Consider the following 13,142-nt stretch of genomic DNA (forward strand, 5'->3'; position numbering starts at 1 on the left):
CAAGTTACTATATTCTATAAATGAACGATGTATTCACAGAATAATTTGTTTGTGGTTGGTGTTTTATTTTTTTTATTTAAATTTCTCTGGTACGGTCCCGTATTTATAAAAATACTACACCTGACAGTTGCTGCACAGAAGACACATTTGTTGAGCGCTTTCACAAAGCCGCTTTCTCTTCCATCTTCTCCACTTCCCAATATGCATACTGTGAGTTTTAAGGCTTATGCCAATCATATAATACAAAAACCATACAGTGCATTGGCTCTTTGTATTTTAAATGCAATGGAAATAACAGTGAAATTAAAAATAAAAACCTACAGTGCATCTCTCCCCATATCAACTCTAGTAATTAACCAAATACTCTTCTTGTCTTTATTTTTTCCTTCTCTTCTTTTTTTTAAATCACCTGAAAAACCTCTGAGAGAAAACTGCACTTTCTTCCAGTAAAACATAACCGTGCTTTGTCACACAGCAAAGCAAATTCTTCAGACTTATGCAAAGTTGTGATCAGAAAGACACTTTTCATTCAAAGAGAAAACATCAGAATCTTTTGGACTCTATGTTGCAGAAGCAGCATATCTTAGTCCTCCTAATGAGTGTACTGGCACAGTTGACCTCACAGTAGGAAAAGAAAAATCTAGCTTTGCCACTGGATTGTTGAACAGTGGCAACCCTTGGCACCAGAGTATCTTCACAAGCTTTTCACTTTTGGGGTGTTCTATTATACAGCTAGAAAGCAAGACATCATTTGAAATATTCTTTGTAGATCAGTATAAATTTTATTGGACTAACAGGCTACACAAGCCACTCTTACCATCTCAAGGATTTCTCTTTCCAAGACTGTACTAATGCAATACAGATGCATTTAACTGAATCACAGTTTCTTCACTACTGTTTTACCAAACAATGTAATAGTTACTGCACCCTGCTTGAAACTGAGAACAAGGGGCAGAGCATAATAGGAAAAAAATACAGAGAGGGATGGCATCTTGCAAGAAGCCATAAAAGGGAAAACAAGCACAGATGTTGACAGTGTGAGGAAGAGGGGACAAAGGATGTCAAAAAAGATGAGCCAACCATAGGTAAGAAAAATGCCACCAAGGTGCTTGAAATAGCATAATTTCTTGGACTAGAAAACATATAGAAGAGCTCTCTCTCATCCACTGCCTTCAGGACCTAAAATGCAACTCATTTTCAAACCCTACTCTTCTACTGCAAACCCTAGTGAAAACTACTGAAAAAAAATAATATTCCATTCAAGTATGTCTTTACTGGAGTTTAGACATTCTCTACTTAACAAATAGAGATTACACAGTGAAAAAATGGAGGAAACAGCAATATTGAGTACACAGACATGGAACTGTTTGGTAGCCTTACAGTGAAAACCATCTGCCTGCTACAGATGATTGCTTTTTTCATCAGGATTTTCTGTTTCTGTGAAAGGCATCCTATTTGTTCCTTGAAATTGAATGCTTTGCATATTCACTAGCATTACTGTAATGTCCAATGTGACTTAAAGGAAATAATTAGCTTTAAATAAACTACACTCTGGATAAGTTTTTGATACATCTCCAGAGTACAGTCTTGATGAATGTTGTTTTATTTACAGAGAGCTACACAGGTTTTCTGTTTTGTTTTCAAACCTTTTTTGTATATTCTTCTTGAACTTGGACTACAGCAATGTATTTTATGATTGTGCACTTCTGTCCAAAAGCAGTTTGCCATCTCTTATTCCAGAGTATTGCAGTTATTAAATAATTTCAAGGCTTGCTTTGAAGTGCAGAACTTTTGTTACCCTTGTGCATTGGGGTACCAGTCAAAATTTAGCATTTTGGTTCAAACAAGCATTCTTGACTGATGGAAGAATGCATCCTAGGACAGCAGAGGATCTATGGCAAGCCACCTACCATAAAATATGTAATTTTACCAAGCTACCAGTTAACAGGGCAGTAGAGGAAAGGTGAAGCAACACAGAGTACAACACATTTATACAATTATACACCCTGCCCCTGAATTTTTCATTTCTTATTGACACCAATTGGAAAATACAAACATCAAATTGATAAACTGCAGTATTCGTATAACTTCCTCTCAATAACTACAAAAATTAAATACAGTAATTATGTATACCTTTATCTTAAGCATAAATCAAGCCCCTTAAAGTTATATGGCTACGCCTATATCAGCAGTTTGGTTCAGAACAATTTTGAGGCAAATCCCTTGATCATTTCCATTTACCATGTACTGTGTCTGAGTGGTTTTGTTGCACACAAACTAGATTAACTCCAGATAAACTAGAAGCTCCTTGACAGTGCTAGAAATGAAGATATTAGGTTCTTGACCAATGTTTGGGTCACACCAACGTAAGGTCCCCCAGCATGTTTCTAAACTGCCTGCCTTCAGAAAGCTGAGCCATATGCATAATGGAGAGATTTGAACCACAGTATCAGACCATATCTTACTCAGTGTAAACTCCCAAGCCATGTACAACAGATTCGTCAGGCACCCCACGACGAACCACATGTAGCACTGTGACACACTCTTTGCTAATGCAGATATTACCAAAACATCCTACACAGCCAAGGCAAAAAAGCACCATTAATGAGGGAGCCACATTAAACAAAGTAAACATGGTATGCAGATTTTTTTTTTCCTGATATTTCTTAATATTCATTTGCAGGTATGCAAAGCTACCTGCTATAACACTAGCTACCTTCTGACAACAGTCTCTAAAGCACTAAAACTCACAGCATGTAGTTTGCAGAGTGTACTTTCTTTTCACCCAGGAAAGATACTAGGTCTCACTGCAAGAACAGCAACACTGAAATAGCTTTCTGGTTAGAACTCTGTCCATGCAGCTACCGTAACAAACCTAGAGATAAAAACTGGCATCTCAGCTGGCGTTGTTATCTGCAGTGCTGCAGAAATGTTCTATGATTTGGCCTCTGTTACAATTCAAGATATATTCATTAATCATATCTGTTCTTATAATATTGATTACCACTATAATTAAAAATACCCAACAGCCAAAAATTGTAAACTACATAGTAGCACTTCAGACACTTTCCTTGGGCACAGGAGAGTCACTTGTTCATTAGTTTGCCCTTTTTTTTTTCTTTTTCTTTATTCATTTCAAAGCTGAGCGCTCTTATAATCTAACTTCACTTCCTCCCACATTTCAGTACGTGCTATATACCGTTATTAGTAACGGTTTAGAACATTACATAATGGTTTTAACAATTTTCCATGACTCCATTATTAGAGATGAGCTCTATTCTGAATTCACAAGTAGCATGTAACACACCTTTACTGGAAAAATTGTGACATATGCTCAAGCATACAAAGGTTACTTTATGCTAAGCCTTTGAATTTCTAGAAAAATGCCAGCAAATGAATTAAAATGGTTTCTTTATGAAACTGAGAGTACCTTTCTTCTTGATAATCTAAGAAACAATTAGGTATTAAATACTGACATAGCTAATTTAACAAAAATAGTGTTTTCACACATTGCCTATACACAAGATTTCAGCTTTTAAGTAACAGTTTCTAGGTTCAGAAGACAGTCTAGCAACCCACTGTAACATGCATTTTCTTAGATCATATTTCACTTCACAAGGATGACCTATGGTTTTTAGTGAAACCTGGAAAACCCACCATTTGGTTGCAGTCCATTTGGGTAAGCATAAGACTTTTCAGAAGCTAAATTAGCAACTTGTACCATATATGAATGCTCCCTTGAAAAACATCAATTGTATTATTCCATTTCACAGATTATGGTAATCAAAACGTATGCTTGTCTTCATCAATGAAAAGGATTTCCTAGGTGACCAAGTGTCCTGGTTTCAGCTGGGATAAAGTTAATTGTCTTCCTAGTAGCTGGTACAGTGCTATGTTTTGAGTTCAGTATGCTAAGAATGTTGATAACACTGATGTTTTCAGTTGTTGCTAAGTAGTGTTTAGACTAAAGTCAAGGATTTTTCAGCTTCTCAAGCCCAGCCAGTGAGAAAGCTGGAGGGGTGCAAGAAGCTGGCACAGGACACAGCCAGGGCAGCTGACCCAAACTGGCCAAAGGGGTATTCCATACCATGTGATGTCACATCTAGTATAGAAACTGGCAGGGGGATCGCCACTCTGGGACTAACTGGGTGTCGATCAGCAGGTGGTGAACAACTGCACTGTGCATCATTTGTACATTCCAATCCTTTTATTATGACTGTTGTCATTTTATTAGTGTTATCGTTATCATTATTAGTTTCTTCTTTTCTGTTCCATTAAACCATTCTTATCTCAACCCACGAGTTTTACTTCTTCTCCCGATTTTCTCCCCCATCCCACTGGGGGGCAGGGGGAGTGAGTGAGCGGCTGCGTGGTGCTTAGTTGCTGGCTGGGGTTAAAACATGACACCAAGGCATGAAACAATCAAAGCCCATATACGGTATGCAGGTCAGCAGTAGGAAGTTCTCTCACAGAACTCAGATGCCTTCAGATTCATTGATGGGATGGATGGCACACGCTGGTATACATAAATTACTTAATAGAAAATCCAAACCAAACAAAATTTCACTCTTTAAAAATACCTGTGCTGAGTAATAGCAGTTAGTGTTTGACTTAGCTTTCATGTTCTGTTTAAATTCCTACAGGGTTGGGACAAAAATTAGAGTAATTCTGTTGTCTTGGAGTCAACCATGCACTTCAGAATATGACAGAGTGCTCACTTATTTGGACAGTGACAAACATGGACTAACTGAATGGCTCCTTCAGAATTATAATATTACACAACCTGTACTTGACATGGCCACTTGGAGATACTTCTCCGGTCAAGTAATTTCAGCTGTCCCAGCTGTGTACCCTCCCAAACTCTTGCCAAACTCTAGCCTACTTCTTGGCATGGGAAACAGAGAAAGCCTTGACACCGTGCAAGCACTGTTCAGCAACAACTAAAATTTTCACTGGTGTGTTATCAACACCATGTTGTCAAAAATTTAAACCACAGCACCGTTTGGGCTGCCATGAAGAAAATGAACTCTATACCAACCAGATCCAGGATACTCACTCTCTTATGCATCCAGTTCTCTAACTTTGTGCTTCCCCTCCGACACAAAAAAAGAGCACACATAAGAGGATAAAGTTTGGGTTTTTTTTTTAAATGGCATAGTTCATAATCATACATTGTTCTGATGGAAAATTGTCTGCAGAAGAACTTAAGGTAACTGGCCCTAAAAGAACATGCAGGTTCCCTTACTAAATTCCTTTGAAATTCTCTTTTGCTAAAGTCACAAGATCTGCCATAAGTTAGGCAAATGCTTTACAAATTTCCATACAACTCTAAAATGCTTCCAGACTTGTTTGCTAATATAATCAACAGCTTAAAATGCAGCTGCTGCCAATTACTGACTTTGTGAACAGAACCGGAAAATATTATACATCTCACTTCCACTTGTAGTCTCAAGCGAGATTTTATTTTAGATTCCAAAAGAAAGAGTTACTATTACATTTAATCATGTAAGCACTATAAATAAAAACTTGTTCTGGTACAGTAAATATTAAACTATAGGATATATGTCAGATTAGAGACAAAGTCATCTTATGATGGACTGTCAGATTGCATGCATCAAAGTTGTTGTAAAGGGGGAAAAAGGGAAATGTTTCCAATTAAAACAGAAACAAAAAGCCAGGGATTTCACCACAACCTTCGTGAATGAATGAATTACTTGCAGTTCTAAGCTTTAACTGTATTTCACAGGTGCTAAAAGCACAGAGTCTTAAGCTACAAAGCTGATTTTAGACATGATTCAATGTTATCTATGTGCAAAAGTTGTTTGCTGTGGAGGCAATTTAAAATCAAACATAAGCATCTCACCCAGATGCCAAACAATGACGGCCTATTCATAAAGTCCTTAACACAAACCAGAGTTCTTTACAATGTATTTGCTACCTGCAAAACCCCGCAGCTACAGAGCAGCTGAAGAGAAGAAGGATCTGATGATTCACATGTTCCTGCTCGCTAAACAAGGTAGGGCAAAACAGTAGAGCAGAGCTGATAATATCACAATATCTTCTTTTTTTGATAAAGAAAATACATTCTTCAAAAATTCTGTAACAACTTCAAAGATCACATCACAATATAAATTTTGATCACACAAAACATAGAACAACTACTGCTGCTTCTTTTCTGTCCTTTGTGTATATTCTACTTCTGATGATTTTCACAGAATAAATCCAATGCAAAAATATCAAAGCTAAGTTTACAAAAAGTTTTAAATTCTAATCCAAAACTGGATTTCTCTATTGAGTTGGAAAAACAGAAGAAATATGGACAAGATGCTGGTGTTTTCAAGACAGAGTTAAGCTTACAGTTAATACTGTAAAGTGAGTCTGCCACTAATGCCTGAAGTTTTCTTCTCCAGCAGGTCAAATCATCCATTTTCTTAGAAAGATGCTGAGAGATACAGGAAATAAATTGTTCAATAGAAAATTGCATTAATCTTAAGGTTCAAGTGCAATCCCATAAGAAATAATTTGGTTAATTACCAAAACAATTCTCTATATCTAGCTCACACTAAAAGGCATTCTGAAGGAGCCTACCTAAATACTACCATCATCATAATCTGGCCATATAGTGAACCTTTTCCATTTGCCTGTACGAGTATGGGATATGAAGTATTTCCCATTGCAGGTCAAAACTGTATATCCTTGAAACAAGATTTTTCACTTTAGCTGGAAATTAAACATCTATGTTACACTCCAGAAATCTGCACTGTCTCTTAAAGACAAATTACTGTCTGATGCCTTAGATATTGCTGTATTGAAGGTGTTACCTTCCTTTAGTCTTTTTTTTCTCCTTCAGGTAAGTCATCTCAAAAGCAGATTTTTAGTACTTAAAGCAGGACCAGTGTTTAGCACAGCTAAAATAATTTACCCATGGATTCTCTGTCAAGGAAAGAAAAAGCTACTAATGATAGTCATGCATTTGCTGTTGTAGTTAAAAAAACAGTCTTACATTAAATGACATATACCTTAATATATTCTAACATCCATACTGTCTCTGATCAGCAATTGTATTGCCAGAAGGCATGCCAGGGTACGTATTTTTCTCAACAGAAGCATCTGGTTCTTTTGTTTACATCCCAAATATTCTACAATGTTTCTTATACTCATGAATATGATGTCTCCAGAGGGGTAGTCACATGCTGGTATCACTACTGGATTTAAACCTACTCCAAGGGACTTTTCTCCTTACTTTAGAAATTCATCAGTATGTCGTGCAAATGCAATCTGTAGATAACTGCCACCCAAACATCTCATAGAGAACCTCCAGTTTGCAGATTACCTTCCTCAAAAGAAGCTATTGAAGAAATGCCACTTGTTTTAAACAAATGTGAATGTGTTTGGTTTTTCTAAATGCATGTGTTTTAAATTCTCGGCAACTTTCATGACATAGTGGGTTACATGTTGCCTAAAAAGCCATTGTTTGTCGTAAGGCAAAAAGGTTTGCCCGGCTACCTCCTTCAATAGGAGTAAAAGCACAGAATGCACTACATGCTTTTAAACAACATAATTCTATACAAATTACACAATTCTAATTGGATTGTTAAAAGACTGAAGTCCAAACATACGAAGAGTGCAACTACCTATTAAACCTCTGGTCTCCAGCTGTGTTTAAACATACACATCATACTGATTGGTGGAAAAAAAACAGCCAAAAAATGCTATTATTAAAGATAACATTCTCCTCAATGATAAAATGCATTTGATTTTAAATACAGCTAAGCATTTGCCTAATATCAAAGGAGAATACCTGAAGGAAAAAGAATTAAGAGCTTTTGAAAAGCTCTCAGCAACATCCCACTAATCAAGCAGTTTTCAAGTAAAGCGTTCCCAAATGAAGTCTAAAGTATTTGTCTATTTTTTTTCTTCAGTCCTCAAGCCATATGTACATTAACGCATTCACAGAACTGTCTAAAACTAGCAGTTACAAACCTCTCAGGCATGAAATTTATTGAAACAAACACTTGCTTTTCTTCAATCACCTTTGCACTTCATCAACACCTTATTTCTACAGACATTTCTATAGGAGATGTATCAGTTCAGATATAGGTCATCTTCTAGCCCTCAAGCTTTATGTTTTTACTAATATTGAGGAATAAAAAAAAATAAAAAAAGAAATCTATCTACAGTTTAAAATGTTGGGGGTTTTTCCCCGCAAGTTGGAGACTGACAAGCATTTCCAAAATTGAACAAAAATATTTATTACCAAGAATTCTACTTAGCAACTGGTTTTACGCCAAGTCACACTTAATATATGAATAAGACACAGGTTTTCTTTAGAAACAGTAATTTGAGAAATAAATAATAATGGGATGCCTTTTAAAAAACCCTAAATTTTCAAATGTTTCTTCTCTGGAAAACAGCCCGTTGCATTTCTACATCATTCTGGATATATCGGTTCCTACTCTTGGAAACTGGACAGGTTTGAACCTACAAAATAGTCTTCAAACTGCGTGGGGCTACATATATGCATACCAAGCAACAAGAATTTGACTTCTTCATGCTGTTCTGCATATAGCAATGTAGTCACTCATGCAAACATGAGCCACAAACCCTTATTTTCAGTAGGCACTAACAAGTCTTTGACATGTCAGCTACTGTTAACTATGGACAGCAACTGTTAAGTTTGAAAATAAAAATTCACGTGGTATACATGCAGAAAGTATTAATCCATCTTGCTTTACAACTGGTTCATCTTTTAAAGTATGCAGTAATGAAACTGGCTTACTTTACATTATAGCCCTATAAACTTACAACTTCACTCTTTGCCCTATCATGCTTTCACCATTTATCTTATAAATTCCATTGGAAATTCAAATATTCCAATATCTCTTAAGTATCACCTTGTATCAATCCCTCCTGAAGTGCTTATATCTAAAACAATGCAGAAAACAGCTCATAATGCACATGAAAAGATTGCCCCGTGCAAACAGACAAGCCCCTTCAGTTTCAAACTCAAAGATACTTATGCAACTTGCTGTAATGATTTCATTACTAGAAAATGATCCAAGGATCCATAGTGAAAAACAACTAAAATGACAACCTGCTTTTATCCAAAGCCTGCAAAGTTTGAATGCACGTATCAGAAAACTACAGCTCAGGAGAAATCAGCACATATTCATAGCAGAAATTACAACTTTCCTAATGTAATTAACTATGAGGATTTCTCAGAATAAATTCCTCAAATTATTGTGAAACTTCATCAAATAACCTAGTGCTCATTAAAAAGTGAGGGAGTAAAAAGTTGATTCAATACTCTCTCAAATAAGAAAAGCAACCACCCAGACGACAATTTCCACAGTGCAACAAAAATTCAGGAGCCTGAGAATGAAACTACAGACTCAAAATGAAGTATAGTAAAGAGTAATCTGTTTTGCACAGACATTGCTGAAAGCAGAAACCATAAGCTACAACATTTGTACACTGAAAAACATTTCTTTCAGAAACCACAAAGGTTTTTATAGGAGAAATGAGATCAAAATTGAAAATTATTCTGAATACTTGGAATAATCATAGAATCATTGAATAGTTTGGGTTGGAAGGGACCTCTAAAGGTCATCCAGTCCAACCCCCTGCAATGAGCAGGGACATCTTCAACTCGATCAGGTTGCTCAGAGCCCCGTCCAACCTGACCTTGAACACTTCCAGGGATGGGGCATCTACCACCTCTCCGGGCAACCTGTTCCAGTGTTTCACCACCCTCACTGTAAAAAACTTCTTCCTTACATCTAGTCTAAATCTACCCTCTTTTAGTTTAAAACCATTACCCCTTGTCCTATCACTACAGGCCCCACTAAAAAGTCTGTCCCTGTCTTTCTTATGGGCCCCCTTTAGGTACTGGAAGGCTGCAATAAGGTCTCCCCAGAGCCTTCTCTTCTCCAGGCTGAACAACCCCAACTCTTGCAGCCTGTCCTCATAGGAGAGGTGTTCCATCCCTCTGATCATCTTTGTGGCCCTCCTCTGGACCTGCTCCAACAGGTCCACATCTTTCCTGTGCTGAGGACCCCAGAGCTGGACACAGTACTGCAGGTGGGGTCTCACTAAAGCAGAGTAGAGGGGCAGAATCACCTCCCTCAAACTGCTGGCCACACTTCTTTTGATGCAGCCCAGGACACGGTTGGCTTTCTGGGCTGTGAGCACACATTGTCAGCTCACGTCCAGCCTTTCATCCACCAATAAGCCCAAGTCCTTCTCTGCAGGGCTGCTCTCAATCCCTTCATTCCCCAGCCTGTATTGATACTGGGGCTTCCCCAACTGAGGTGCAGGACCTTGCACTTGGCCTTGTTGAACCTCATGACATTCACATGGGCCCACTTCTTGAGCTTGTCCAGGTCCCTATGAATGGCATGCCATCCCTCAGGCGTGTCAGCCTGTCAGCTTGGTGTCATCGATACCATTGATACTCAGCTTGGTGTCGTAATATTCTAATTCATTTCAGTATGTATTCCGTTGAACTTGACCAGTCAAAACTAGAAGTATTTAAACCTCTGCTAGGAAAAAACACAGCAGCCTCACTGCTTTTAATAATACTATGGTGATTTACAGCAGCTGACTATTTAAAAATACAAAATTGAGAAATAAAAAAAGATAGCATAGATTTCAGTACTTCACCTTTAATACCTCAACTGCTCTTTAACTTAAGTTTATGAAAAATAGGAGAAAAGTTCAATTTGCCACTGACTTGTATTAAAAATTTCGATGAGATTCATCAGCATCAATAATTTACTACCTAATCAGCTCAGGCTTACTACAGACTTGGGTCATCTACATCACCATCAATACTTACAGCGTCTTGACAGCTCAGAACCTCCAGGATGCTATTGAGTAATTCAACACAGTACTTCTTCTCTTGGACCTGGAGCTGTTGATCATCCTTCTGTTCCAGTAATTCCTTCAGCTCTTTTGTAATCACAGGAAGCAGAATGTCCCTGCATTCTGAAAGAAAGGAAATTACCTTAAGAACATATATAAATTAAATACTACTTGCAAATAAACCCTCTTCCAAACAGTAAAACACAATATGCTTTAACAGCTACAGTCCCTTCCAACGTGGATTTGTTGATTTTTCCAATCATGCCTCAGGGATACAAAAATATCACACAAGTTTAAGTCAACAGTATTTCTCATATATTAAAAACACAACTTCCCAATAAAAGTAATTTATTTCAGTTAAATTCTGAAGGCTGTTTAGCTTGTCCCTGGCACTTAGGGACAAATTATTTACTTCACTTACAAAGCACCTGGTAATAAGCTATGTGGAAGTAGTAACAGGAGTTTAATGTAAGAAAAATACTATACTTATTAAATTATTCTTTCTGAAAATAAGACACAAATAGCAACAGAATTGTTCTATGTGCATAGTTTTGACACATACCTTCTAAGAACACATAAAAGAATGCAGACAAGGAAAAGACTCTAATGAAAGGCCTATCAAGCCTATGAGAGCGAGAGCTATGCATACATTCATCCTTATTTAAATCTAAGGAAGCTGACACAAATAGTAATTTACGTCTCAGTCTCACGTATATATTGACTTTTTAAGATAGAGCTGCTTTACAGGAAATGTCAGGAGGACAAGATACACAAATTTGAAATAACTTCAATGAAGGCACTGTCTATCTAGGAATAAAAGATGTAGAAGATTTTTTTTTTCCTAATTTAATTGATACATGCCACCGAATGATTTAAGTAGCAACTTACTTGTACAGTGAGTGCTATGTAATTAAAGAGAGTACAGCACAACAGGGTGAGTAACACTGAGCAGATGTTTCAAAGATTTGCTACATTTAGGAAAATAACCTGGGAAGAAAACAGAGCTAAATGTACCTTCAGAGGTTCCACCTCAGAATAAAATTTGTGTAGAACTACAGAAGCATTCTAGTCACAGACAGCAAGCTGAAGTTCTTACTCATTTCCATTCAACTGATTTCTTATTGCTTAAAATTGTCTGTCTTAACTCTGTGGAAAAACATTTATATTGCCAGTTGGATACTATTTTCTATCAATAACACGTATCACAGTTTTGGGGGGGGAGAAAAAGAAAAAATAACAAAACTAGAAAACTTCTTAATTACTGCAAACAAAAATGAAAATGTGGCTTTTTATTTTTTTCTTCCAAGAATTATTTAGAACACCTGTACCTGCACATACAGCATACTCACTGATAAACAAATGGAGTGTGAGATGTGGTGAAACTGTACCCAATGTGATTTAAAACAAGTCAGGGACTCAGAATCCCCCCAAAATAAAGGTGCTAGTACAGGAAGACAGGAGGGTAAGAAAGTAAGAAAGGAAAAAAATGGGAAGCAGATTATGAATTTCTGAATTTTACAGATGAAGCAACAGCAGCTATCCATACAGATTATTCTTATTTCAAGTAACATCTCCAAGCCATATAAAGCCAGGAACTTTTAATCACATCTAAGGGGCAGCATAATTTGTTCACTCATAAAGTATCTCTACTCTTGCTAATGCCAGAACATGAATAAAAAGCTATTTATCCGATTTTGTTTAACCCTTGTTCCAAGCTACAAGAGAAATCTTACTCAATGACTAAATTATAAACTCACTAGTGTAACAGCAGTTAAAGAACATGTACCAACACAAGACCTGTTCAAAGAGCAGCATAAAAAGGAATTTCACACAGCTTACACTTCATTTATGTGATCAATTCTGGACATAGACCAGCTTCCTGCACTTAATGCAGGCCACCAACTACCCCTCTGTTCCAGAAACCAAATTGCTGCACTTACAAAGCACTTGGTAGAGCATTGTAGCAGGGCATACTAACACTCCTAAAGCACTTCAGTGTGGATTTGTGTCCAGGAAGACAGAGAAAAACTCCCCTCCAAAAGTCATCAATACTGATAGATTCATAGTCACCAGCTGCTGACATCAAACACTACACAGTTTTCTGAAACTGAGATGTAATTTGATAATTAGCAAATTCTTTCTTGATTTGCTCATATGAACCACTTCTAATAACGAATTATAAACGCAACAAATGCAGTGCCATTAGCTTCTTGACCAAAAACTAAAGAATGTTAAAAATTGTATGCAATACCTTTAAAACTTGCTGAAATGTGATAGTA

At 37.0% G+C, this 13,142-nt stretch overlaps 1 protein-coding gene across 1 annotated transcript in view; it reads right to left on the minus strand.

Moving 5' to 3' along the window:
• The window catches only part of DOCK2 (dedicator of cytokinesis 2), a 213,235-nt gene that overhangs the window by 131,295 nt on the left and 68,798 nt on the right, over positions 1-13,142 (minus strand). Inside the window, exon 26 of the mRNA XM_069772259.1 lies at positions 10,838-10,986. Coding sequence (XP_069628360.1) covers positions 10,838-10,986 — 149 coding nt within the window. The remainder of the gene's footprint in view (positions 1-10,837; positions 10,987-13,142) is intronic.

Source organism: Haliaeetus albicilla, chromosome 27, assembly GCF_947461875.1.
Source record: "Haliaeetus albicilla chromosome 27, bHalAlb1.1, whole genome shotgun sequence".
In the NCBI taxonomy this organism is placed as follows: domain Eukaryota; kingdom Metazoa; phylum Chordata; class Aves; order Accipitriformes; family Accipitridae; genus Haliaeetus; species Haliaeetus albicilla.